Source organism: Nerophis lumbriciformis, linkage group LG03 (assembly GCF_033978685.3).
Source record: "Nerophis lumbriciformis linkage group LG03, RoL_Nlum_v2.1, whole genome shotgun sequence".
In the NCBI taxonomy this organism is placed as follows: domain Eukaryota; kingdom Metazoa; phylum Chordata; class Actinopteri; order Syngnathiformes; family Syngnathidae; genus Nerophis; species Nerophis lumbriciformis.
The window spans coordinates 61,765,001-61,792,584 of NC_084550.2; the positions used below are offsets into that span (position 1 = coordinate 61,765,001).

Here is a 27,584-nt window from a genome sequence, read left to right on the forward strand (position 1 = left end):
AATGAACACTTGATGCATATAATCACAGCAGTATGATGATTCTATGTGTTTTGATTGATTGATTGAGACTTTTATTAGTAGGTTGCACAGTGAAGTACATATTCCGTACAATTGACCACTAAATGGTAACACCCCAATAAGTTTTTCAACTTTCCACTTAAATTGATTCATGATACAGATATATACTATCAGATATATACTATCATCATAATACAGTCATCACACAAGATAATCACATTGAATTATTTACATTATTTATAATCCAGGGTGTGGAGGGGGGCGCCTGATGTAAGTGTCAAAAAGACAGCCAAAAGTCTGGACGTGTGGCACCGAATGGAGATAAGCGTCTCGACAGACGTCACAGTATTTGAACAATGATGACGAAAACTGTTTTCTCTGTCGTGTCCGTGTGTCGAAAATTGTTATGCGCTTATTTTTTTATTTGATTTTGTGCGTGGCATAGATTTGCTATGCGCAGAGGACGCTTGAGCAGGCGCGCACCTTAGCGGCTGCGCTAGCATCACAGCTAACGTTAGCCATGCCGCTACCTCGCTCTGCTGGGAGAGGACGCATACGTATGTGACGTATGACGTGACAGTATGTGACGTATGTCGTGACAGTATGTGACGTGTGTAAGAAGGTGCGCTTGCTGTCTGTGAGAGGGAGACACAGGAAAGAGTGAGAAGAGCCTGTCGTGTAATGCCAGCAGCTAAAAGCAACTGCATGAGAATTGTGGATGTGTTGAAGGTGTGCAGGAAAATGCGGAACGGAAATTACGGAGCAGCAGAAAAGTGGAATGTATTATTTAAATAGGTGCGTTGGAAAACACGGACCGGAGTTTTTTTGCCGATCTGGATCGGCATTTTCCCATGCCTTGCCGATACGCAATTTTTGGCAAATATCGGCAGCCGATCCGATCCAAATATCGAATCAGGACATCCCTAGTGTGTGTATATATATATATATGTATGTGTATATATATATATATATATATATATATATATGTATGTGTATATGTATGTATATATATATATGTATGTATATATATATATGTATGTATATATATATATATGTGTATATATATATATATATATATATATATATGTATATATATATATATATATGTATATATATATATATATATGTATATATATATATATATATATATTTATATATATGTATATATACAGTATGTGTGTGTGTGTATCTACATATATATATGTATGTATATGTATGTATATATATATATATGTATATATATATATATATATATATATATATATATATATATATATATATATATGTATGTATATATATGTGTGTGTGTGTGTATATATATATTATTTTATTTTTCATTGTCCTGTCCAGCTACTCAGGCAAATCATGTTGATGATGTAGATGCCCATATTGGCTGTACAGATTTACTTTGCAAAAGAGAAGTCTGGAATACTTCTCTTGTTGCCTTATTTGTATTTGACTTTATTAAATGGATTTATATTATTATTTAGCGCAGGAGGGGATAGAAAGAGAAAAAAAGGAAGACAGAGGGGAAATTGCGAGGACAAGAGGGGGATAAGAAAGACAGACAATAACAACAACAATAACAACAACAATAAGTACAAAACAGCATCAGAAAATACGATATGTACAAATATGATAGTAAAAGTGATAGCAGAGAAGCAGTTAGTGAAGTAAATATTAATAAAATGAATTGGAAATCTCATGTAAAAAATATACAACATAAAGTAGCAAGAAACACGTCAATAATGAATAAAGCAAAACATGTTCTAGACCAAAAATCACTTCATATTCTCTACTGCTCGCTAGTGTTACCATATCTGAGTTATTGTGCAGAAATATGGGGAAATAACTACAAATGTGCACTTCATTCACTGTGTTACAAAAAAGATCAATTAGAATAATACATAATGTTGGATATAGAGAACATACAAACCCTTTATTTATTAAGTCAAAAATATTAAAGTTCGGTGATTTGGTAAAATTGCAAACAGCTAAAATGATGTACAAAACAAACTATAACCTGCTACTTGTCATGACTTGGTCCTGGGGTTTAGTTTTTCTAGAAGGCAACGGAAAGTTGGCTCGGGCGAGACGGGAATGTAAGTACATGATTTATTTAATATATCAAAAAAAAGTACAAACGAAAAGCGCGCACAGTGGCGGAGAACAAACTATGAAACCAAAAGACTATAGCAAAAAAAGTACAAACGAAATGCGCGCACAGTGGCGGAGAACAAACTATGAAACCAAAAGACTATAGCATTAATAAACAAAAACTTACTTGGCTTGGACAAAAAATAGCAGCATGAAGGATGGACATGAAAACAAGTGTCAGGAATGTACAGAGCATAAATGTGAGATGTCGCCAGAACGACAAACTGAAAACAATGAACTTAAATACTACAGACATGATTAGTGAAAGCAGGTGCGTGACTCAAAACATGAAACAGGTGCGTGACGTGACAGGTGAAAACTAATGGTTGCTATGGTGACAAAACAAAACAAAAGTGCACAAAAAGTCCAAAAACAAAACTGAACATGACTAAAACAAAACATGATCACACAGACATGACACTACTCAAGAATGTACAACAATTCTTCTCAACAAAAGAGGATAAATATAACCTTAGAGGAAAATCTAATTTAAAACATTTGTATGCTCGTATAACACTTAAAACCTTTAGCATATCAGTATGTGGAATTAAATTATGTAACGGATTAAGCAAATAAATCAAACTAATCACCAATATGATTCAGTTTAAGAAACTGTTCAAACTACAAGTGTTCACAGAACAAGAATTATGATGAACATCCTGAACCCTTTTTTTCTCTTTTTTTTATTGAGACAAAGATTATTTATTTATTTAATATTTGTTTGCTTACTATGGTATATTATTTATTTATTATTTATTTATTCGCTGTTCTGTTATAGAGAACAAGGACATTGAATAAAATTGCTATGGTATGAAAAGGGGTAGGATTAAATAAGCTCTGCTTCTTCCTACTCCTTTTCGGACGTGCTGTAATGAAACAACTGGAATTGTGTGATGCATTACATTGTATCGTATGCATGTTCCAAATAAACTGGAACTGAACTGAACTGAACTGAATAACATAAATGACAATGAGCATTATTATACTACAAATGGAGCAATACAAATACCAATAGAAATAGCACTATTGATAATGAATAATAACAATAATTACCTCTATTATCAACAATACAATTGTTTCAAATGCAACAATACGTATACGTAATGATAACTTGAAATACAAAAGAAAGCAGATAAATGGAGGGGAAGAAAGAGAAGCGAACTGTATTAACCTTGTAGATTGTTATAGTAATAATAGGTTAAGCTTTGTCAGTGTGCCGTGTGTTACCCAGTTTACCCTAGGGCAACAACGTTAATTTATGTTTGATGAAACGTGATTATATGCGTGACTGTATTATGTATATATGTTTATACAACCCAATGTGGCGTTGAGTCAAAAAGTTTGGGGACCCCTGATATAAAGGGTCAAAACACTGTAAGCAGCTCATTAACAACTATTTATAACAGGGATGTCAAACGTACGGACCGAGGGCCGGATCAGGCCCGCGAACAGGTTTTATCCGGCCCGCGGGATGAGTTTGCTAAGTATAAAAATGAACCTGACATTTTTTAATGAAAGAAAAAGCTGTTCTAAATGTGTTCACTGGATGTCGCAATAGCAATTCTTTGTATCTTTGTAGATGATGCTACATATGCACAAAATAAACCACATGATGTTAGTGCACCAGTCGAGGAAAATGATCAAACTAGATAAATAACATCCTGTAATTAGATTTTGATATCATTTTATATCTTGATAGATTGAAAATTCACACCAATGAGTTGACTGATGAACCTTATCACATAATTTATTCAGAAAATGTAAATAACGACAAATAAAGATAGAATACTATTAACCGTAACATGTAAGTATATATATATATATATATATATATATATATATATATATATATATATATATATATATATATATATATAAAAAAAACCCAACAACATTATGTCAGAATGTGCTTGTTTTTTTAAACAAAGAAAACAATCTGAAGTTGTCTTTATTTTTAAATTATCGTGCCGTGATTTTACCAGTCCGGCCCACTTGGGAGTATATTTATCTCCATGTGGCCCTCGGTCTATAATTAGTTTGACACCCCTGATTTAATACTGTCAGGTTCAAACACTGATGACATCTATTAAACAGACAAAGAAGCAAGGAATTAAACAGAGACAGAATTAAATTTGGCTCAATGAGGAGAAACGCGTAGACCTGTACCCTTGTACAGTGTCCCACCACGCTCTGATGAAAGATTGTACGCCTCCTCTTTTACTTGGACTATTACATGGCAACAGCTGTTTCTAAAGGAAGGGGGGTCGTAAACAGCCGTCGCCTTTGGTTACAAAACAGTTCAAAGAAAAGGTGCCTGGAGGGGGGTCAGGTCCTGCTTCCTCTCCGCTTTGTTGATCTTGGGTCAAGACAAAATCTTCCTGTGGATTACAATACATCAAAGAAACCGACACCTTCATATCGCTTCCCATCCTACACAGTGGAGTTTTGCAAGCCCTTTGATTGGTAAGATCAAAGACAGCTGTTGTCTCCTCACCGGGAACTCATTGAAACACAAAGTTTTGTGATAACTTAGATACAATTATTCTGACAAAAACTTATAGGCCAGCAGAGGTGGGTTGAGTAGCCAGAAATTGTACTCAAGTAAGAGTACTGTTACTTTAGAGATTTATTACTCAAGTAAAAGTAAGGAGTAGTCACCCAAATATTTACTTGAGTAAAAAGTATGTTGTGAAAAAACTACTCAAGTACTGAGTAACTGATGAGTAACCTGTTCGTTTAATGATGACAGCAACAAATAATGCACAAAAACATAAAAATAGCAATGAGCAAATTCAGAGCCAGAAATATCTCTTAAGCAACTAAAACAATAATATATATTAAATAATGATACATTAACATCAAAAAAATTAAGGCAAATTGAGCCACAACAACTTAACAGCACCATAGGCTCAGTAGGCAGAGATTACAAAGGAAAATAACAAGTTAGCCTTTGCGCAAACCATAAACTGATAGGTGTGGGCTGCATTTGGGAACAGACCGATTGGTGTTTCTATGCAAGCGTGTGTGTGTGTGGTGTTTCTATGCAAGCGTGTGTGTGTGTGTGTGTGTGTGTGTGTGTGTGTGTGTGTGTGTGTGTGTGTGTGTGTGTGTGTGTGTGTGTGTGTGTGTGTGTATGAGGCTGCAGTGCGTTAATAAATGTCCCCACATGATGTACATTTGACAGTGATTCATAGCAGGGAAGCTAACATCAGCCTACGGTGACAGCCAAAATATCTACTAACGTTACTTACCGTTACTTACCTTCCTCATATTTGACGTTGAGTTCATGTAAGCTTAAGCTTGTTGTTTGCCGCTGAAATTTTATGTGCAGTTAATCACGTGACCGCCTGGCTCTGTTTGATTGGTGAAACGGCGTCAAACGTCACCAGTGACTGCATCTGATTGGTGAAACGCAGGCATGCGATAGATCCTACTTTGAAGGTCTGTCTGACAAACCAAAACAAACAAAGCGTGCATTAACAGATGGATAAAAATCAGTAGCGAGTAGCGAGCTGATAGTAGATAAATGGAGCGGAGTAAAAGTAGCGTTTCTTCTCTATAAATATACTCAAGTAAAAGTAAAAGTATGTTGCATTAAAACTACTCTTAGAAGTACAATTTATCCCAAAAAAGTTACTCAAGTAGATGTAACGGAGTAAATGTAGTGCGTTACTACCCACCTCTGTAGGCCAGTGCAACGATAATGTGTGTTGTGGCAAGAAAAAAGGACGCTACTTGTTGGTTCTTAAAGCTGTGACAAGGGCGTGCTGTCAATTGTGTGGAAAAACAACTCGCCTGCGAGGCAAATGAAGCTGATCGCCAAGAAAACAAACCGAGACTGATAACGGTGGCTCCTGCGTTTGTGTATTGCAGAGTGTGCCTGTGACCACGGGAGATGTGACCACGGTTTGACAGGAAGTGGCAAATGTGAGTGTCACAAAGGCTGGAAGGGAGCTTCGTGCTCCGCAGGTAAAGAACACACACACACACACACACACACACACACATCTAACATAAACTCAATATGTTCTGTGACCTGACATCACCTGTGTGTGTGTGTGTGTGTGTGTGTGTGTGTGTGTGTGTGTGTGTGTGTGTGTGTGTGTGTGTGTGTGTGTCAGAGATCAAGGATGACGCTTGTGGAGGAGTGTGTGACGAGAATGCCAAGTAGGTTCTATTGATGTATCAACAGTGTTATTCTTCAACCATCCTTGATTATTGTGACACAAATTGTTGAGGCATAAAAACTAGTGCTGTCAAATGTATTTATTTTTTTCAAATCAAATGAATCACACTTTTGAATTTGGATTAATCAATTATACATACATATACATATATATATATATATATATATATATATATATATATATATATATTAGGGATGTCCCGATCCGATATTTGGATCGGATCGGCCGCCGATATTTGCCAAAAAATGCGTATCGGCAAGGCATGGGAAAATGCCGATCCGGATCCAGTTAAAAAAAAACTCCGCTCCGTGTTTTCCAACGCACCGATTTAAATAATACATTCCACTTTTCTGCTGCTCCCTAATTTCCGTTCCGCATTTTCCAGCACACCTTCAACACATCCACAATTCTCACGCAGTTGCTTTTAGCTGCTGGCATTACACGACAGGCTCTTCTCACTCTTTCCTGTGTCTCCCTCTCACAGACAGCAAGCGCACCTTCTTACACACGTCACATACTGTCACGTCATACGTCACATACGTATACGCCCTCTCCCAGCAGAGAGGTAGCGGCACGACTAACGTTAGCTGTGATGCTAGCGCAGCCGTGTAACCAACGTTCTCTCTAAGGTGCGCGCTTGTGCAATTGCGCACTGCTCAAACGTCCTCTGCGCATAGCAATTATATGCCACGCACAAAATCAAATAAAAAAATAAGCGCATAACAATTTTCGACACACGGACACGACAGAGAAAACAGTTTTCGTCATCACTGTTCAAATATTGTAACGTCTGTCGAGACGCTTATCTCCATTCGGTGCCACACGTCCACGCCATCAAAATGCCGAGGCAAACATTTCCAGATCAACACCGTATGAAAAAATTAGTGATTATTTTAGTTGTGATTTCCTTCTCTGCATGAAAGTTTAAAAGTAGCATATATTAATGCAGTATGAAGAAGAATGTTTTAATGCAGACATGCAAGCTTTGAAAGAAAATGTTGAAAATCAAGACTACATTTCCTGCAAATGGGTGCATTTCTACCCTATATTTTAACTTTAGATTTATTCTCATATCAAACTCTTTTGGCTGTCTTTTTGACACTTACATCCGGCGCCCCCCTCCACACCCTGGATTATAAATAATGTAAATAATTCAATGTGATTATCTTGTGTGATGACTGTATTATGATGATAGTATATATCTGATAGTATATATCTGTATCATGAATCAATGGACCCCGACTTAAACAAGTTGAAAAACTTATTGGGGTGTTACCATTTAGTGGTCAATTGTACGGAATATGTACTTCACTGTGCAACCTACTAATAAAAGTCTCAATCAATCAATCAAAACACATAGAATCATCATACTGCTGTGATTATATGCATCAAGTGTTCATTCAAGGCTAAGGCAAAATATTGAGATATATATCGTGTATCGCAATATGCCCTTAAAATATCGCAATATTAGAAAAAGGCCATATCGCCCAGCCCTAGTTTCAATGATGCCATTTCTGTTTGTCATGTATAATTTTGTCTATTTTGTGTTTATCCTTGAATAAACAGGTCAGTTTTTTGTTACCAACCATTGTGTATTATTCAAACTCCCCTAATTCAGCTGGCTAGTTGTTATCAAGAGTACTAAAACCCTTTTCAACATGATTCTGACAACTAAGTAGGCTAAATAACTTTAAACTTTAATACATGCTCGAATAGGCCAGTATCGGTCAGTATCGGTATCGGTCGGTATCGGATCGGAAGTGCAAAAACAATATCGGTATCGGATCGGAAGTGCAAAAACCTGGATCGGGACATCCCTAGTATATATGTATGTATGTATATATATATATATATATATATATATATATATATATATGTATGTATGTATGTACATATATATGTATGTATATATTTATATATATATATATATATATATATATATATATATATATATATATATATATATGTGTGTATGTATGTATGTATGTATGTATGTATGTATATATATATATATATATGTGTATATGTATGTATATGTATGTATGTGTATATATATGTATATGTATGTACAGTATATATGTGTATGTATGTATATATATATATATGTATGTATATATACATATATATATATATATATATATATATATATATATATATATATATATATATATATACAGTATATGTGTGTAAATGTAAATGTTTAATACAAACCTAAATTTCACATATAAATGTTAAATTATATATAGATTGTAAAATATAAATCAAAGTTTTAAATCTATAAATAAATGTTAAATATAAATATCAATGTTAAATATAAATCTACATGTTAAATATATATATATAAATGTTAAATATAAATATCAATGTGAAATATAAACATCTATTGTATAAATAAATGTTAATTATAAATGTAAATGTTGAATCTATAGATAAATGTTAAATATAAATATAATTGTAAAATATAAATATATATCTAAGTGTATACAACTATGAAATATACATCTAAATGTTAAATCTAAATCTAAATGTTAAGTCTATATATATGTAAATGTTAAGTATAAATCTAATTGTTAAATATAAACCTAAATGTCACATATATATGTTAAATTATATATAGATTGTAAAATATAAATCAAAGTTTAAATCTAAATAAATGTTGAATATAAATATAAGTGTTAAATCTATATATAAATGTTAAATATATATCAAAATGTCAAATATATTTGTATATATAAATGCTACATATAAATATGAATGTTAAATATGATAAATACATTTATAAATAAATGTTATACATACATTTAAATGTTAAATCTATATATCAATGTTAAATATAAATCTAATTGTAAAATACAAATCTAAATGTTAAAACCAAGTGTCGATAAATGTTAAATATACATCTAAATTTAAAATCTATATATAAATGTTAAATATGAATCTAAATGTTAAATCTAAATCTAAATGTTAAATCTATGTATAAATGTTAAATATAAATGTTAAATGTATATATAGATGTTAAATGTATATATAAATATTAAATACAAATCAAAACGTTACATTTGAATGTTAAATTTAAAAATAAAGTTAAAATATATGTGTCAATATTAAATCTATACATGTTAAATATAAATGTTAAATATAAATACAAATGTTAAATTTATCATTAAATGTTAAATATGAATCTAAATGTTGAATCCAAAAGTTAAATATACATTTAAATGTTGAATATATATATGCTTTGACCTGATAAGTGACCGTAATAACAACCCGTACCGCCTTTCAGGTAACCATCCACTATTAAGGTAAATGAGCATGTACGGTCAAAATAAACTGTGTGGTTAATCTGCTTATCTACATGATTAATGTGATAATGTTTTCTGATTAATCACAGCGTTAACTTTTTTGACAGCCTTAATGCAAATATGCACATTCATATAGGCTGATAAGTAACACTAATGAAAAAACTGAATATGACTAAATGTGAATGTAAGAACTGTATGACCGATCCGGTATTACCTTGTTTTGTTCCAGCTGCATCACAGGGCCGCAGGGCACGGCCGCGGCCTGCGTGTGTGTCGCAGGCTACGAAGGCAACGGCACCCTTTGCAGAGGTAATCACGCTCCCAAGAAAGGCTCTTTCTCCTCTTCCAACGCCGCCGCCTGTGACGCGCTCGCTGTGTGTGTCTCTCCCAGAGGTGGACGTGTGCAGCAGATCTAACGGCGGCTGCTCGCAGTTTGCCACCTGTGCCGGAGTCTCAGCGGGGGAGCGCACATGCGCCTGCAAGGAGGGCTACACGGGCGATGGCGTGGTCTGCCTGGGTAAACGCGTCGCACCGCTTTGTCCGATGACGTGACGCGCACAGATCGCCGTCACATGTCTGCGTGTGTCCGCAGAGGTCGACGGCTGTCTGGTCAACAATGGAGGCTGCCACAAGTCGGCTGAGTGCATCAGGACAGGCCCGAATACCGTGAGAACGCACTCAGCTTTTATAACGAGCTGGGCAAAATACGGCCCGCGGGCCACATGCGGCCCATTAAGATTCTACATCATATTTTTTACACCTTTAACATCCAAACTCATACCTGCCAACTACTCCGGTTTTCCCGTAATTAGTACGATTTTCATCAACCTATTCCGGGTTACGGTTGCAGTGATAAAAAAATACGGTTTTTCATTAATTAAAAAAAATAATTTTTTTTTAACTTTTATTCACGAAATCGCGTAACAACAATGACAATCGACACTGCTTCCCGTAACTTCCTATCGAGCCATTCCGAATGCCATGCGCGAGGCTATTTATAGCACCGCTGCCAAGCACGAGGCACATGCTGCCATTGCTTCCAAACGAGCGAACGATCATGGAATCAGCCGGAGAAAAATCGCAAACGAGTCTTAAACCGAAAAGAAAACTGCAGTCATTCCGTGAAGAATATTCAAAAGCCTATCCGGGAATAATTATCCGTTCCAAAAAGGGTGAAAACTACGCGAATTGCACCTTGTGCAGACAAGATTTTTCGATCGGACACGGAGGAATTAGCGATGTAAAAGACCACGTTGGGACAGAAAAACACAAGTCTAATGCCGTTGCTAGCGATACAAGTGGAAAACTTTCAACGTTTTTCGGATTTTAGCCACAAAAAGGTAATGACACCAATGTTATCTATTGGAATTGTTTAGTACTGTTATACTGTTAAAAGTGTTTATACTATTTATGCTTTCAAGTCCAAGTTGAAGAAATCTTGTTAAATGTTGACATCATAACTACCAAAATACAGAAGTATGTCCTTAATATTTTTGCAGTGCTATTTCTGTTGAAAAGTTAAAATGATTACATTAGAGATGTGATGTGCCACTTTTCAAGTGTCTGTTGGCTTAAATTAATTTTCATTAATTTTTCATATTTTGAATTCTTTTGAAAGGCTTACAAAAAAACTACATTTGAATTGTAATTCCATGCTATTGACAGGACTATTAATTGTAATGAAGTTAGCTTACCATGTTTACAGTATGATAATTGTGATAGAAATGTGAATTTTAGGCACAGAATATTTTTTACAATTGAACAAGGCAGTAGATTATACAAGCTTGGACAGAAAGTTAATTATGACACCAATTTTTTTATTTTATGGAATTGTTTAGTACTGTTTTACCATTTGTTTACTGTAAAAAGTGTTTATACTGTTTATACTTTCAATTAACAAATTGAAGTCTTGTGAAAGGTTGACAGGATAACTCGCATTAACTGTCAAAATAATTTCAAACTATTGAAGTTAGCTTACAGAATAAACATGTCAATCAACCCATATGATTTTTGCTGTAATATTTTTGTTTTGAAAAGTCACTGTGACTGATAGAAAAGTGATGGTTTTAGCAACATTTTAACCTGTCTGAATGCTAATAATCATTTTGCGTCGGGGGGCGAAGCCTGAAACCCCCACCAGGACTTTGTCCTGGACCTACCAGGGCCTGCGGCCCCTGGACCCTGGCTACTAGGTTTTTCTAATTTCAAAAGTTGGCAGGTATGCAAACTGCAGCCGCCATTAATGATGTGCAGTGCTGTTTTAAAATGACCGTAAGTGTAGAACTAAGGCAGCATGGTGGAAGGCAAGGCAAGGGCAACTTTATTTATATAGAACGTTTACAACAATTTTTAAATTGGACCAAAGTGCTTTACAGGTTAAAAAGCATAGAGCAAAAAACTAAACAAAAACAAACAAAGAACATAAACAATGAATGAGCTAAACAAGATAGTGCAAAAGCAATACGGTAAAATGGTTTGAATAAAAAGTAAAATTGCAAAAATAAAAATAATGAAAAAAAACTAAAGCGAAGGGGGGGGGGGGGGGGGAGACGAGGGGGGCTAAAAATGGTGGCCTACACTGCAAAAAGTCAGTGTTCAAAAACAAGAAAAAAAAATACAAAAATTAGGGGTATTTTATTTGAACTAAGCATAATTATCTGCCAATAGAACAAGAACATTTGGCTTGTCAAGACTTTCCAAAAAAAAAAAGTAAAATTAGCTTGCCTCAATGAACCCAAAAATACCTTAAAATAAGTATATTCTCACTAATAACAAGTGTACTACTATATGAGTACCGTATTTTTCGGATTATAAGTCGCTGCGGAGTATAAGTCGCACCGGCCGAAAATGCATAATAAAGAAGGAAAAAAGTCGCATTTTTTTGGGAAATGTATTTGATAAAAGCCAACACCAAGAATAGACATTTGAAAGGCAACTTAAAATTAATAAAGAATAGTGAACAACAGGCTGAATAAGTGTACGTTATACGAGGCATAAATAACCAACTGGTATGTTAACGTAACATATTATGGTAAGAGTCATTCAAATAACTATAACATATAGAACATGCTATACGTTTACCAAACAATCTGTCACTCCTAATCGCTAAATCCCATGAAATCTTATACGTCTAGTCTCTTACGTGAATGAGATAAATAATATTAATTGATATTTTACGCTAATGTGTTAATCATTTCACACATAAGTCGCTCCTGAGCATAAGTCGCACCCAAACTATGAAAAAAACTGCCACTTATAGTCCGAAAAATACGGTACTTTAAAAAAGTAGTTTTATACTTGTGAGTGTTGATGACACAGCTTTGCAACATTTGATATTCTAGTTTCAAGCATGTTTTACTCAATATAGCAGAGGTGGGACCAAGTCATTGTTTTGCAAGTCACAAGTAAGTCTCAAGTCTTTGCCCTCAAGTCCGAGTCAAGTCCCGAGTCAAGACAGGCAAGCCCCGAGTCAAGTCCAAAGTCAAGACTGGAAAGTCTCAAGTCAAGTCCTAAGTCCTGCATTTTGAGTTTCGAGTCCTTTCAAGTCCTTTTAACCACAGACTAATATATTAACACAGATTGTGTATGCTTTTCAAACGCTGTATTTATTTATTAAAATAAGTGCATTTTAAATTGCAGGAAAGAAAATTGTGCTGACATTGCACTTTATAATAGCACTATTAACCAGTCATTTTAAACATTAACTCATTCCTTTACAGAACAAACACATTGAAAAATAAAGTGCAAATGTACTTATTTGTACAAAAGTGTTAACATTGAAAAAAGATGACATATACGTGAACATAACAAAAAAGTTGTACTTTTTATATGTCAGGGCCCTATGCTGCATTGCATTTGCAAAAGACCAAATTAGCCAAGAGTCTGTCAGTCATTTGTGCACGATGGGGGCGTAGTATGATGCCACCATGGCTGAAAACTCGCTCCACTGGAGCACTGGAGGCAGGCACTGCCAAGACTCTCATGGCCACTCGGAACAGTGAAGGAAGAGTCTTCATGTTCAATGCCCAGAACAAAAGGGGGGAGAGAGTTGTTTTGGGTTGGTGCACTACTTGTAAGTGTATCTTGTGTTTTTTATGTTGATTTAATTAAAAAAAGAAAAAGAAAAAAAAATATTTCTTGTGCGGCCCGATACCAATCGATCCACGGACCAGTACCGGGCCGCGGCCCGGTGGTTGGGGACCACTGAGGTAAACAACCAACAGTATGTCAGAAAGCTAGCTAAAACGGTACACATATTCATAATATAGTATACATTTTAACTGACCTTTATTTGACTATTTTTATCTTTTTTTAGGTGGCTAAAATAAGCGGTGCTGCTGACCGCCGTCTAACGTTACGTGTGATATATTGACTAACGTAACCCTGCTTAAAAAATCACTGAACAAAAAGTATGAATAAGGTAGTGAACTGCAACAGATTCCCGTGTTTGCAATAACGTTATAACGTTAGCAGTGAGTTTACAGCCTCACTGATTTAACTACACAGCAAATAAAAGTCACGTTACTTAGCCAATAAACGTTATCTTACATTCAAAACTTACCGTTCTTTGTGCAACATCAAATGCCGGACGAAGTTGGAAGTTGTTGCCTCTCCATCAGTAATTTTCGAACCGCATGTGTTGCATACTGCAAACCGTTTTGTGTTGACCACCTCGTAATTTTTATACCCAAACAAAATTATTTTAGGTATCATTTTTTGTTCACTGGCGTGTGGTTTGGACATGTCTTCTTCGTTGGTTGTCCTGCAATTTGATTGGATGAATGCTGTGTGATGAAAAAAATACGGAGCGCTCCCGAATAACTTTTTCATCTTTGGGTTTTGGGGAAAGTAGCAAGTCATGTCAAGTCATGTCAATTCAAAAGGCTCAAGTCCAAGTGAAGTCACAAGTCATTGATGTTAAAGTCTATGTCGAGTTGCAAGTCTTTTTACATTTTGTCAAGTCGAGTCTAAAGTCATCAAATTCATGACTCGAGTCTGACTCGAGTCCAAGTCATGTGACTCGAGTCCACACCTCTGCAATATAGGTCATCAAATCTCAGCAACAAGCTGTAATATCTTACTGAGATCATTTAGGACCAAAACACTTAAAACAAGTAAAAGACTCTAACATAAAATCTGCTTAGTGAGAAGAATTATCTTATCAGACAGAAAATAAGCAAATATCACCCTTATTTGAGATATTTAGTCTTACTTAGATTTCAGTTTTTGCAATGTAGGGGGTGGGCTCAGCTCAGGTTAAAGGCCAGCGAGAAGAGGTAGGTCTTAAGAAGGGTTTTGAAGACCCCCAGGCTCTGGCTGACCTAATTATAGAGGGGAAGGCTGTTACAGAGCTTAGGGGCAGCAACGGAAAAGGCTCTGTCCCCTCTGGTCTTTAGCCTGGATCTGGGGACCACCAACAGCAGTTGGTCAGCTGACCTTAGGGCTCTAGACGAGGTATGATGGTGCAGAAGCTCGGGGTTAGTGCGTCTGCCTCACAATACGAAGGTCCTGGGTTTGATCCTGCGCGATCTTTCTGTGTGGATTTGCATGTTCTCCCCGTGACTGCGTGGGTTCCCTCCGGGTACACCGGCTTCCTCCCACCTCCAAAGACATGCACCTGGGGATAGGTTGATTGACAACACTAAATTGGCCCTAGTGTGTGAATGTGAGTGTGAATGTTGTCTGTCTATCTGTGTTGGCCCTGTGATGAGGTGGTGACTTGTCCAGGGTGTACCCCGCCTTCCACCCGATTGTAGCTGAGATAGGCTCCAGCGCCCCCCGCAACCCCGAAGGGAATAAGTGGTAGAAAATGGATGGATGGATGGAAGTCTTGAACTATAGAAAGTACTTCAATGGTTGAAATCTGCGCTTTTGAGTGTTATAGGAGTTATTACGGTAATCAATATTTTGGTACCGGTAGCGGTACTAAAATTATTTCGCTACTTTTCGCTACTTTTCGCTACTTTTCGCTACTTTTCGCTACTTTTCTAAATAAAGGGCACCACAAAAAATTGCATTATTGGCTTTATTTTAACAAAAAATGTTATGGTACATTAAACATATGTTTCTTATTGCAAGTTTGTCCTTAAATAAAATAGTGAACATACTAGACAACTTGTCTTTCAGTAGTAAGTAAGCAAACAAAGACTCCTAATTTAGCTGCTGACGTATGCAGTAACATATTGTCATTTTCTGTACTTTTCATTACTTTTCTAAATAAAGGGCACCACAAAAAATTGCATTATTGGCATTATTTTAACAAGAAATCGGTACATTAAATATATGTTTCTTATTGCAGGTTTGTCCTTAAATAAAATAGTGAACATACGAGACAACTTGTCTTTTATTAGTAAGTAAACAAACAAAGTCTCCTAATTTAGCTGCTGACGTAAGCAGTAACATATTGTGTCATTTATACACCTATTATTTTGTACACATTATGAGGGACAAGTGGTAGAAAATGGATTATTAATCTACTTGTTCATTTACTGTTAATATCTGCTTACTTTCTCCTTTAACATGTTCTATCTACACTTCTGTTAAAATGTAATAATCACTTATTCTTCTGTTGTTTGACACTTAACATAAGTTTTGGATGATACCACAAATTTAGGTATCAATCGGATACCAAGTCGTTACAAGATCATACATTGGTCATATTCAACATCCTCATGTGTCCAGGGACATATTTCCTGAGTTTATAAACATAATATACATTTTTAAAAAAACAAAAGAAGATGTTGTGATGCCAAAAAATATCGACGTGATCATAGTAGCATCGACGAGATACACTCTTGTGGTTAGTATCATTACAGTGGATGTCAGGTGTTACCTACTCAGTGGCCTAGTGGTTAGAGTGTCCGCCCTGAGATCGGTAGGTTGTGAGTTCAAACCCCGGCCGAGTCATACCAAAGACTATAAAAAAATGGGACCCATTACCTCCCTGCTTGGCACTCAGCATCAAGGGTTGGAATTGGGGGTTAAATCACCAAAATGATTCCCGGGCGCGGCCACCGCTGCTGCCCACTGCTCCCCACTGCTCCCCTCACCTACCAGGGGGTGATCAAGGGTGATGGGTCAAATGCAGAGAATAATCTCGCCACACCTAGTGTGTGTGTGACAATCATTGGTACTTTAACTTTAACTTTAACTTGCCAACCCTCCCGAATTTTCCGGGAGACTCCCAAAATTCAGCGCCTCTCCCGAAAACCTCCCGGGACAAATATTCTCCCGAAATTCTCCCGATTTTCAGCCGGAGCTGGAGGCCACGCCCCCTCCAGCTCCATGCGGACCTGAGTGAGGACAGCCTTTTTTCATGACGGGAGGACAACAGGGTGACAAGAACTAAATCATCCAGACTACAGATAAATTGTATTATTATGTTTATCTGACCTAAAAATAAATATATATATTAATAAAAAAAATAAAAAATGTTTTACTATATTTAGCTAAAAACATCAAAATTAATTATATTTTTATTTGTATTTTTTATGACTCCTTATTACACTCAGCCATAGAATTATACATTAAAATAAACATATTTGAAATAATTAATTTTAAATGATCATAATAATTCATTTAAAATGACCATATTTAATTATTAAAATAATTGCTTGTTTATCAACAACTTTAACATTTTATTCATTACATTTTGAAGCTCTCAGAAGCCAAGTTATGTTATATTCCTTAATATTTATTTATGCAAGTTTGAAGTATCAATTATCTACACACAGTTTTGTTTGCATATTTTCAGGATGTAGATTATATATAAGATATATATATATATATATATATATATATATATATATATATATATATATATATATATATATATATATATATGTATATATATATGCATATATATATATATATATATATATATATATATATGTATGTGTGGGGGAAAAAAATCACAAGACTATTTCATCTCTACAGGCCTGTTTCATGAGGGGGGGTTCCCTCAATCATCAGGAGATTTTAATGGGAGCATTCACATACCATGGTTTATATAGGGCACAGAGTGGGTGGGTACAGGCTGGTGTAGGGGCGTGGTGATTGGCTCATGTGTTACCTAGGAGGTGTTTCCGTCTGTGGCGGCATGCTGTTACAATTTCGCTGCGCTTGTTGAGGGATGACAGGTCTGGACGGTAAATAATAAACAGTTTCTCTTTCAAGCATAGGTTGCATCTTTTATTACCACTATTGTAAGGTGTGCTGGATGCAAGAATTTGCCATGTTATTGAATATTCAACATTATTGTCTTTGAGGTCCCAAATGTGTTTGCTGAGTTCTGTGGTATTCCGCAGGTTTTGGTTCCTGAAAGAAGCCTTGTGATTGTTCCATCTGGTTTTGAATTCTCCCTCGGTTAGTCCTACATATGTGTCGGATGTGTTAATGTCCTTGCGTGTTACCTTAGATTGGTAGACAACTGATGTTTGTAAGCACCCCCCGTTGAGAGGGCAATCAGGTTTCTTTCGACAGTTGCAGCCTTTGTTGGTTTTGGAGTCGCTCTGTCCGGGGGCCGACGGCTCATTTGCAATTGTTTTGTTGTGGTTTGAGATGATTTGTCGTATATTGTTCATACAGCTGTAGCTCAATTTAATGTTGTTCTTGTTGAATACTTTTCTTAGGGTGTTGTCTTTGGGAAAGTGTTTGTCAATCAGATTGAGGAATTTGTGTCCAATGTTAGTTGAGACGTTTTTGCTGTATGGGGGGTTGTACCAGATGATGTCGTTTCGTTTTCTGTTCTTTTTTGGCTGGTTTCCTGGCGTGGGTTCATAGGTGAGGGTGAAATTGTATCCGCTTTCATCAAGGGCTTTTTGGTACGGGGGGGTTGCTTGGTCAAATTCAGCTTTGCTAGATGACAGCATCGATAGCCTTTTATTAATTCCGGTAGGTATTCTTTTCGTGGTGGTGGGTGGGTGGTTGCTGTCATGGTGCACGTATTGGAGTGTTGTGTTGGGTTTCGTGAATGGTTGGTAGCTGTTATTTCTCAGGTTGAAAGTGACGTCAAGGAAGTTGATGGTTTGCTTGTTGGCTTCAATCGTGATCCGTAGGCCGTTCTCTTTGAAAATTTGGCATATGCGCTTCTTGGTATTCTCGCTGCTCCTTGGCGAGGCGCGACACACTGCCAGTCCGTCATCACGGTAAATACCAAGGTTCAGATTGAGGCTAGCGGAGTAGTCTTGTGATTTTTTTCCCACACATACATATATTGCGCTCTACTACAGTATCGAGCACTATTTTTTGGATAACCTTATTAAGACATATATATATATATATATATATATATATATATATATATATATAATGTAATACTTGACTTGGTGATTTCTAGCTGTCAATATACTCCTCCCCTTTTAACCACGCCCCCCCCCCCCCATCCCCACCCCCACACCTCCCGAAATTGGAGGTCTCAAGGTTGGCAAGTATGGGTGTAGATCCACCAATGGTGTTTGTTTACATTGTGACTGGTACTTTTCATAGTACCAAATATGATTTGTTAGTATCGTGGTACTATACTAATACCGGTATACTCTACAACCCGAGTAGGCGTTTATTACCCTTTGCATTCGTATTTTGCTGTTTGTGACATTTTTGTTAATATTTGGTTACATGTCTCTCGGCAAGTTTCACTGCAATAAGGCGCTTTTGGTAGTGCTTTTGTTACTTTTTTGTTGTGTTTTGCTTGATTGTAAAAGATGTCTATTGAGGAGCTAGTCTGAGAAGTAAAAGAGGAGCGATGTTCATATGTTAATATTCACTGTTTTATTTTTCATAGTTAATATGGTAAATCCAACTTTCTTTAATTTAATGTACATTTTAGGTGTCCCGTTCAGTAAAAAAAAACTGTAAAATTCCATTCCGTTTTTTGAGGTGGTCTGTTTTTAGAATTCTATCGGACATTGTGACTTTTGGTATAAGTGTTCCTGCAAAAAGGGACCCAAACACACATACTGTACAGCACATTTTTACAGCTAAATGTGTACAAATGATTTATACACACATACACATTGGCCCCCAGACACTTGCTTCTCTCAATGTGGCCCCCGAGTCAAAATATTTGCCCAGCTCTGCTATAATGCATTCATCATTTACAAAAATATACTCCGGAAGGGTACAATCCAGCAATCCCATGTGCTCGGAATGTTCCGGACGAAGGCTTGAAGGCATTTTTTCTGGACCAGACTTCTTTCAATTTTAGTTGAGTATCCCTGTTCTAAATGTTTAGATGTGCTGAAAGGTCTCTTCTTGCTGTTCTCCAGGTGGCCTGCAGGTGTCAGGTGGGCTTCCAAGGGTCGGGCAGGTTCTGTTTCCCAGTCAACCCTTGCAAGACCGTAGGTTTATTTACCTGGAGGTTTCCTTTGCTCACGTGTGACTGAAAGATTCGAACATACACTATATTGCCAAAAGTATTTGGCCACCTGCCTTAACTCACATATGAACTTGAAGTGCCATCCCATTCCTAACCCATAGGGTTCAATATGACCTTTTGCAGCTATTACAGCTTCAACTCTTTTGGGAAGGCTGTCCACAAGGCTGCAGAGTGTGATTATAGGAATTTTCCACCATTCTTCCAAAAGCGTATTGGTGAGGTCTCACACTGATGTTGGTCCATAAGGCCTGGCTCTCAGTCTCTGTTCTAGTTCATCCCAAAGGTGTTCAGGTCAGGACTCTGTGCAGGCCAGTCAAGTTCATCCACACCAGACTTTGTCATCCATGTCTTTATGGACCTTGCTTTGTGCACTTCGTCTTCATGTTGGAAGACGAAGGGGCCCGCTCCAAACTATTCCCACAAGGTTGGGAGCATGGAATTGTCCAAAATGTTTTGGTATCCTGGAGCAGGGCCGGCCCGTGGCATAGGCCGTATAGGCAAATGCTAAGGGCGCCGTCCATCAGGGGGCGCCATGCCAGTGCCACAAATGTTGGAGAAAAAAAAAAAGAAAAAAAGTTGTTACTATTATTTCTAAATACAAAAAAATAATCTCATGTTAATTAAAATGCAAAGTAAAGCCTATTTAATAGAAATATTATTTGTTACAACATTACGCCCCCCCCTCCTCCCCCCGCACGGTGCGCCCCCTCCCTTCCCGTACCATGACTCTTTTTGGACGTCACCACATCAAAAAATCAACACAAGATGTCAAAACGGCCAAAACTGTCAGGTGCCCAGGGAAGAAAAAAGAGAAAAGAAGAGGAGAAACGAGAAAAAGACAGAGGTAGCAGGTAGGTAACGTTAGCCTACATGAAATTATTTGTCTGTTACAGAATGTGATAGTAACCTGGCTTTTTAGCATTAAGCTAATGTTACATGATTCGGCAATTGCTAATCAATAAATAGCTAGTTCTGTTTTAACGTCGGGTTAATATTGTGGAGGGGGCTAAATTGTTATGGAAAATAATATTGTAACGTTAGGTAATTACAGTACTCCCACCTTACATTCCTCAGGGACATTTGTATTAGATCTTTTAAGCAGGTGTTTTTTGTTTACATTATTGCCTTCTGGTTAGCTAATGTTTGCCCTGCAGGTAATAGTCACTTTTCCACCCCTTTATATATTAGGTATAGTTGTAAGTAAAAAAAAAGGTCAAAGACAAAGCTATTCGGGTTCTTGTGAGTATATACACTTCACTGCCGATGTGGGGGGGGCGCCACCTAAAATCTTGCCTAGGGCGCCAGATTGGTTAGGGCCGGGCCTGTCCTGGAGCATTCAAAGTTCCTTTCACTGGAACTAAGGGGCCAAGCCCAACTCCTGGAACGGGCCCCTTCCTCTTCCAACATGACTGTGCACCAGTGCACAAGGTCCAAAAAGACATGGATGATAGAGTCTGGTGTGGATGAACTTGACTGGCCTGCACAGAGTCCTGACCTGAACCCGATAGAACACCTTTGGGATGAATTAGAACAGAGACTGAGAGCCAGGCCTTATGGACCAACATCTGTGTGTGACCTCACCAATGCACATTTGGAAGAATGGTGGAAAATTCCTATAAACACACTGCGCAACCTTGTGGACAGCCTTCCCAGAAGAGTTGAAGCTGTAATAGCTGCAAAAGGTCATATTGAACCCTATGGGTTAGGAATGGGACGGCACTTCAAATTCCTATGTGAGTCAAGGCAGGTGGCTAAATACTTTTGGCAATATAGTGTAATTATTTGTGTTTGTTGAAGGAAAACAAAAAAATAATGACGGTTTTCGGTCACGCTACGAATTTGAAGGCGAGCTGTTCTTCACCAGTGAAATGTGTGTGCAGAACAATGGCGGCTGCAGCAAGTACGCGAGCTGCAAGTACTTGGGTCTGGGTCTGAAGAACTGCTCTTGCTTCAGAGGCCATGTGGGAGATGGCTTCGATTGCCGGGGAAACACTAACTCGGTGAGTTGAACGACCTCTGGCCTCACACCGCTGCCCCCACTCCAACCGCCATCAAAATCATATTTTTTGTCCTACAGGAGGTGTACCGGAACCCGGAGAACGCTGTCTTCCGCCAAATGCTCTCAGTGAGTTGTCGCCTATTCCCAGATTCAAAGTGCATGGAATAGCGGTAACTTTTTTCTTCTTCTTTTGTCTTGTTTTCAGAATTCAAACTCTCGAAGTCTTTATGGAAGTGGGCCGTTCACCGTCTTCGTCCCTGTGGCCAACAATGTCACATTTTCTTCTGTGTGTATAACACCTTAATTTATAGTATCCACTTCCCTTAAAAATAGCCAAAAGGGAATGTTTTCCATCTGATTTTATGTCACTTAACGTTGCTGTACAGTAGGGAAGTGACTCATATGGCCCCATTCATATGGGGTGAATCATTTTGCAATGCAGTCTGCTGAAAATGATGGAAAGCGCCACTCTACATAGCAACTGACGCTGTGGTCAAAGTTGGAATAACCACACAATACATTTTAAGATATTCAACACTCCACTGCCGTCTGGTGGCTAAGTTGGATAGTGCACACCCCCCCTCTCAATTAGTCACGTTTCGTGTATCAGGTAAACCACAACGAATCCCTTCCCTACCGCGAGCAATATAACCCGCCCTCTTCCTCGTCCAACCATACCAGCGATACGGCCCACAAACACAAGCGCACATGACAATCATTTGTACTTTAACTTTAACTTTAACTTTAAAAGTAACAATATAACGTTACGTTTCAAAAAGCGTATAATTTCACTTGTAGCTTTCATTTTTAAAATCCTTTCCTTCTTGAAGATCTCTCTGCTGCTCAAAAGCAACACCAATATATATATATATATATATATATATATATACATATACATATATATATATACAGTCGCGATCAAAAGTGTACATACACTTGTAAAGAACATAATGTCATGGCTGTCTTGAGTTTCCAATCATTTCTACAACTCTTATTGTTTTGTGATAGAGTGATTGGAGCACATACTTGTTGGTCACAAAAAACATTCATGAAGTTTGCTTCTTTTATGAATTTATTATGGGTCTACTGAAAATGTGAGGGTCAAAAGTATACATACAGCAATGTTAATATTTGCTTACATGTCCCTTGGCAAGTTTACCTGCAATAAGGCGCTTTTGGTAGCCATCCACAAGCTTCTGCTTGAATTGTTGACCACTCCTCTTGACAAAATTGGTGCAGTTCAGCTAAATGTGTTGGTTTTCTGACATGGACTTGTTTCTTCAGCATTGTCCACACGTTTAAGTCAGGACTTTGGGAAGGCCATTCTAAAACCTTCATTCTAGCCTGATTTAGCCATTCCTTTACCACTTTGGACGTGTGTTTGGGGTCATTGTCCTGTTGGAACACCCAACTGCGCCCAAGACCCAACCTCCGGGTTGATGATTTTAGCTTGTCCTGAAGAATTTGGAGGTAATCCTCTTTTTTCGTTGTCCCTTTTAAAGCACCAGTTCCATTGGCAGCAAAACAGGCCCAGAGCATAATACTACTACCACCATGCTTGACGGTAGGCGTGGTGTTCCTGGGATTAAAGGCCTCACCTTTTCTCCTCCAAACATATTGCTGGGTATTGTGGCCAAACAGCTCCATTTTTGTTTCATCTGACCACAGAACTTTCCTCCAGAAGGTCTTATCTTTGTCCATGTGATGTCAGATGAAACAAAAATTGAGCTGTTTGGCCACAATACCCAGCAATATGTTTGGAGGAGAAAAGGTTAGGCCTTTAAGGAACACTATTCCTACCGTCAAGCATGGTGGTGGTAGTATTATGCTCTGGGCCTGTTTTGCTGCCAAAGGTACTGGTGCTTTACAGAGAGTAAATGGGACAATGAAAAGGGAAGATTACCTCCAAATTCTTCAGGACAACCCAAAATCATCGGCCCGGAGGTTGGGTCTTGGGCGCAGTTGGGTGTTCCAACAGGACAATGACCCCAAACACACGTCAAAAGTGGTAAAGGAATGGCTAAATCAGGCTAGAATGAAGGTTTTAGAATGGCCTTCCCAAAGTCCTGACTTAAACGTGTGGACAATGCTGAAGAAACAAGTCCATGTCAGAAAACCAACACATTTAGCTGATCTGCACCAATTTAGTCAAGAGGAGTGGTCAAAAATTCAAGCGGAAGCTTGTGGATGGCTACCAAAAGTGCCTTATTGCAGGTAAACTTGCCAAGGGACATGTAAGCAAATATTAACATTGTTGTATGTATACTTTTGACCCAGCACATTTGCTCACATTTTCAGTAGACCCATAATAAATTCATAAAAGAAGCAAACTTCATGAATGTTTTTTGTGACCAACAAGTATGTGCTCCAATCACTCTATCACAAAAAAATAAGAGTTGTAGAAATGATTGGAAACTCAAGACAGCCATGACATTATGTTCTTTACAAGTGGATGTACACTTTTGACCACGCGATCAAAGGCGACTGTGTGTGTGTGTGTGTGTGTGTGTGTGTGTGTATATATATATATATATATATATATATATATATATATATATATATATATATATATATATATATATATATATATATATATATATATATATATATTCTAGCTTGATTTAGCCATTCCTTTACCACTTTGGACGTGTGTTTGGGGTCATTGTCCTGTTGGAACACCCAACTGTGCCCAAGACCCAACCTCCGGGCTGATGATTTTAGCTTGTCCTGAAGAATTTGGAGGTAATCCTCCTTTTTCATTGTCCCATTTACTCTCTGTAAAGCACCAGTTCCATTGGCAGCAAAACAGGCCCAGAGCATAATACTACCACCACCACGCTTGATGGTAGGCATGGTGTTCCCGGGCTTAAAGGCCTCACCTTTTCTCCTCCAAACATATTGCTGGGTATTGTGGCCAAACAGCTCCATTTTTGTTTCATCTGACCACAGAACTTTCCTCCAGAAGGTCTTATCTTTGTCCATTAGATGAAAACAATAACAATATTTCGGGGCTGTAAATATAATCTACTGTTATCAGTTATAGAGGTATTGGAAAAAAACATGATTTATTAATGCCCTTTGACATATCAGGGCCATTTAATGATGACTTCCCATGAAACTATTACATATGGCTCCTTTAAAAATGAATTCAAAAACCATCAACAATACTTCATTTACATTCTGTAACCTTTATAATAACCAAGCTGGAGTGACATTGTTATTGTAAGTTTGACGCCTGTGGTCTAGTCATTTTTTGATAGACGCTTTCTGTTGTGCATTCTAATAGTGACAAACGCAGTGCGGACAGTAATTTGTTGTTTAATAACTGAATCATAAAGTTGCTGGTTTGCCTTGTTATTGTTGAAATGACTGACACTGCACCTGTGTGATTGTGTGTCTCCATGTAGATTGAAGAATGGAAGCAGTCCAATCGTCTAAATGACTTGGTTCGTTACCACATTGTTTCCTGTGAGACATTGACTCTAAACGACCTCCAGACCACGGACCGCGCCGTCTCCACATCGGGATCTACGCTGCGCTTCAGCTTGCAACGGGTCAGGGAGATACACACACACACACACGCACGCACACACACACACACACACACGCACACGCACACGCAAAGAAGGTGCTGACATGTTTACAATGAGACCTCAGGAAGCGTTTTTACTGCGTTGAAATGTGTAAATAACCTAAGAGTTAAAGGATGTGTGGATGTTCTTGTTCTTTGACTTCTTGTGTGAGGCTGCCGTAGAATAGTGTCAGTCATGGCAAATGTGTGACGATAACCATAGAACCAGTGTGAAGCCAGATATGTGCCCTCTCCATGGTTTCCCTGAGTCTGATCACCATGACGTGGACTTGTGTGTGTGTGTGTGTGTGTTCTTGTATTTGTACCCTTCTTGAGACATCAACAAGTAAAAGTAGCTTCCATATGAGGAGGTGTGAACAAGTCATGACATAAATTATGGTCCCAATATGGAAAACCATTGCATCTAATAGAGAATGTCTCATTTGCACCCCTGGTGGTGAAATATATCAAAATCCCTCTGGTCAACATATGAAATAACAAGTGTGTGTAAACATTTTTAAGTGCTCCCCCTCTGGCCAACGTATGCAATAAGTGTGTGTAAGAAATTGAAACGCGCCCCGTTTGGCCAAAATTAATAACAAAAAATAAATAAATATGTTCATAGAGACATACTGTAATAACTTGAAGTAAATAACGAAGGTTAAAAACCAATTACATACAAAAAAAATTAAAAAAACAAAAAAACTAAAAGCTTACCTTTTTATATTTGCATAGTGTGTATATATTATTAATGTAAATACACATCTGTATATATCTAGAAAGGGTGGTCCTAAAGAGATTCGGAGGTCTCAAGAAGGTAAGAAATACAAGAATGTGTGTGTGTGTGTGTGTGTGTGTGTGTGTTCTTGTATTTATACCCTTCTTGAGACATCAACAAGGAAAAGTATCTTCAATATGAGGAGGTGTGAATAAATGACGACATAAATCATGGTCCCAATAACATTGCATCTAATAGAGAATGTCTCATTTGCACCCCTGGTGGTGAAATATGTCAAAATGAGGGTGGTCTCAAAAAGGAATGATTTTTCAAATTGACTGTGTCGCTTTTAAAATTGCTCCCCCTCTGGTCAACATATGAAATAACAAGTGTGTGTAAAAAAAAAAAAAATGTAAGTGCTCCCCCTCTGGCCAACATATGTAATAACAAGTGTGTGTAAGAAATTGAAATGCGCCCCTTTGGCCAAAATTAATAAAAAATATGTATATAGAGACATACTGTAATAACTTGAAGTAAATAATAAGGATTAAAAAACAATTACAAACAAAAAAATAAAAACATACCTTTTTATAGTTGCATAATATGTATATATTATTAATGTTGTAAATACACATCTTTATATATCTAGAAAGGGTGGTCCTAAAGAGGTAGGCTTTTTTCTCAGGTCTCAAGAAGGTAACAAATACAAGAATGTGTGTGTGTCTGCAGGGCTCGGTGTGGATCAACAACAGTTCCAGGATCGTCACGAGTGACTACGCCACATCCAACGGAGTCATCCACTACATTGACACACTGCTGACGCCCTACAAGCTGCAGGACAAAGGTCGCCCTAAGGAGGTGGGCTACACTTGTTAGCATGCTAATCACTCACATCGCATGTCATGTGACCTCTCGACCCCTCTCTGTATTTGTGCAGATGAACTTGACCGCGGCAGCTGACTTTTACGGCTACGGCGCCTTCTACAAGCTAGTGGAGGTCAAACACTTTGTACCAGCATCCATCATGCATCCAACATACACCCATCATGCATCCAACATGCACCCATCATGCATCCAACATGCATCCATCATGCATCCAACATGCACCCATCATGCATCCAACATGCACCCATCATGCATCCAACATGCATCCATCATGCATCCAACATGCACCCATCATGCATCCAACATGCACCCATCATGCATCCAACATGCATCCATCATGCATCCATCATGCATCCAACATGCACCCATCAT

The 27,584-nt window shown here is 37.6% G+C and overlaps 1 protein-coding gene across 2 annotated transcripts in view; it reads left to right on the forward strand.

Moving 5' to 3' along the window:
* stab1 (stabilin 1) overlaps positions 1-27,584 on the forward strand; it is a 216,691-nt gene that overhangs the window by 103,676 nt on the left and 85,431 nt on the right. For both annotated transcript variants that reach the window (XM_072912860.1, XM_061940474.2), the window contains exons 39-50: positions 6,049-6,144; positions 6,297-6,342; positions 9,894-9,973; positions 10,056-10,181; positions 10,257-10,330; positions 19,930-20,001; positions 21,920-22,039; positions 22,117-22,164; positions 22,244-22,324; positions 25,446-25,592; positions 27,057-27,185; positions 27,265-27,324. In XM_072912860.1, coding sequence (XP_072768961.1) covers positions 6,049-6,144; positions 6,297-6,342; positions 9,894-9,973; positions 10,056-10,181; positions 10,257-10,330; positions 19,930-20,001; positions 21,920-22,039; positions 22,117-22,164; positions 22,244-22,324; positions 25,446-25,592; positions 27,057-27,185; positions 27,265-27,324 — 1,079 coding nt within the window. The remainder of the gene's footprint in view (positions 1-6,048; positions 6,145-6,296; positions 6,343-9,893; positions 9,974-10,055; positions 10,182-10,256; positions 10,331-19,929; positions 20,002-21,919; positions 22,040-22,116; positions 22,165-22,243; positions 22,325-25,445; positions 25,593-27,056; positions 27,186-27,264; positions 27,325-27,584) is intronic.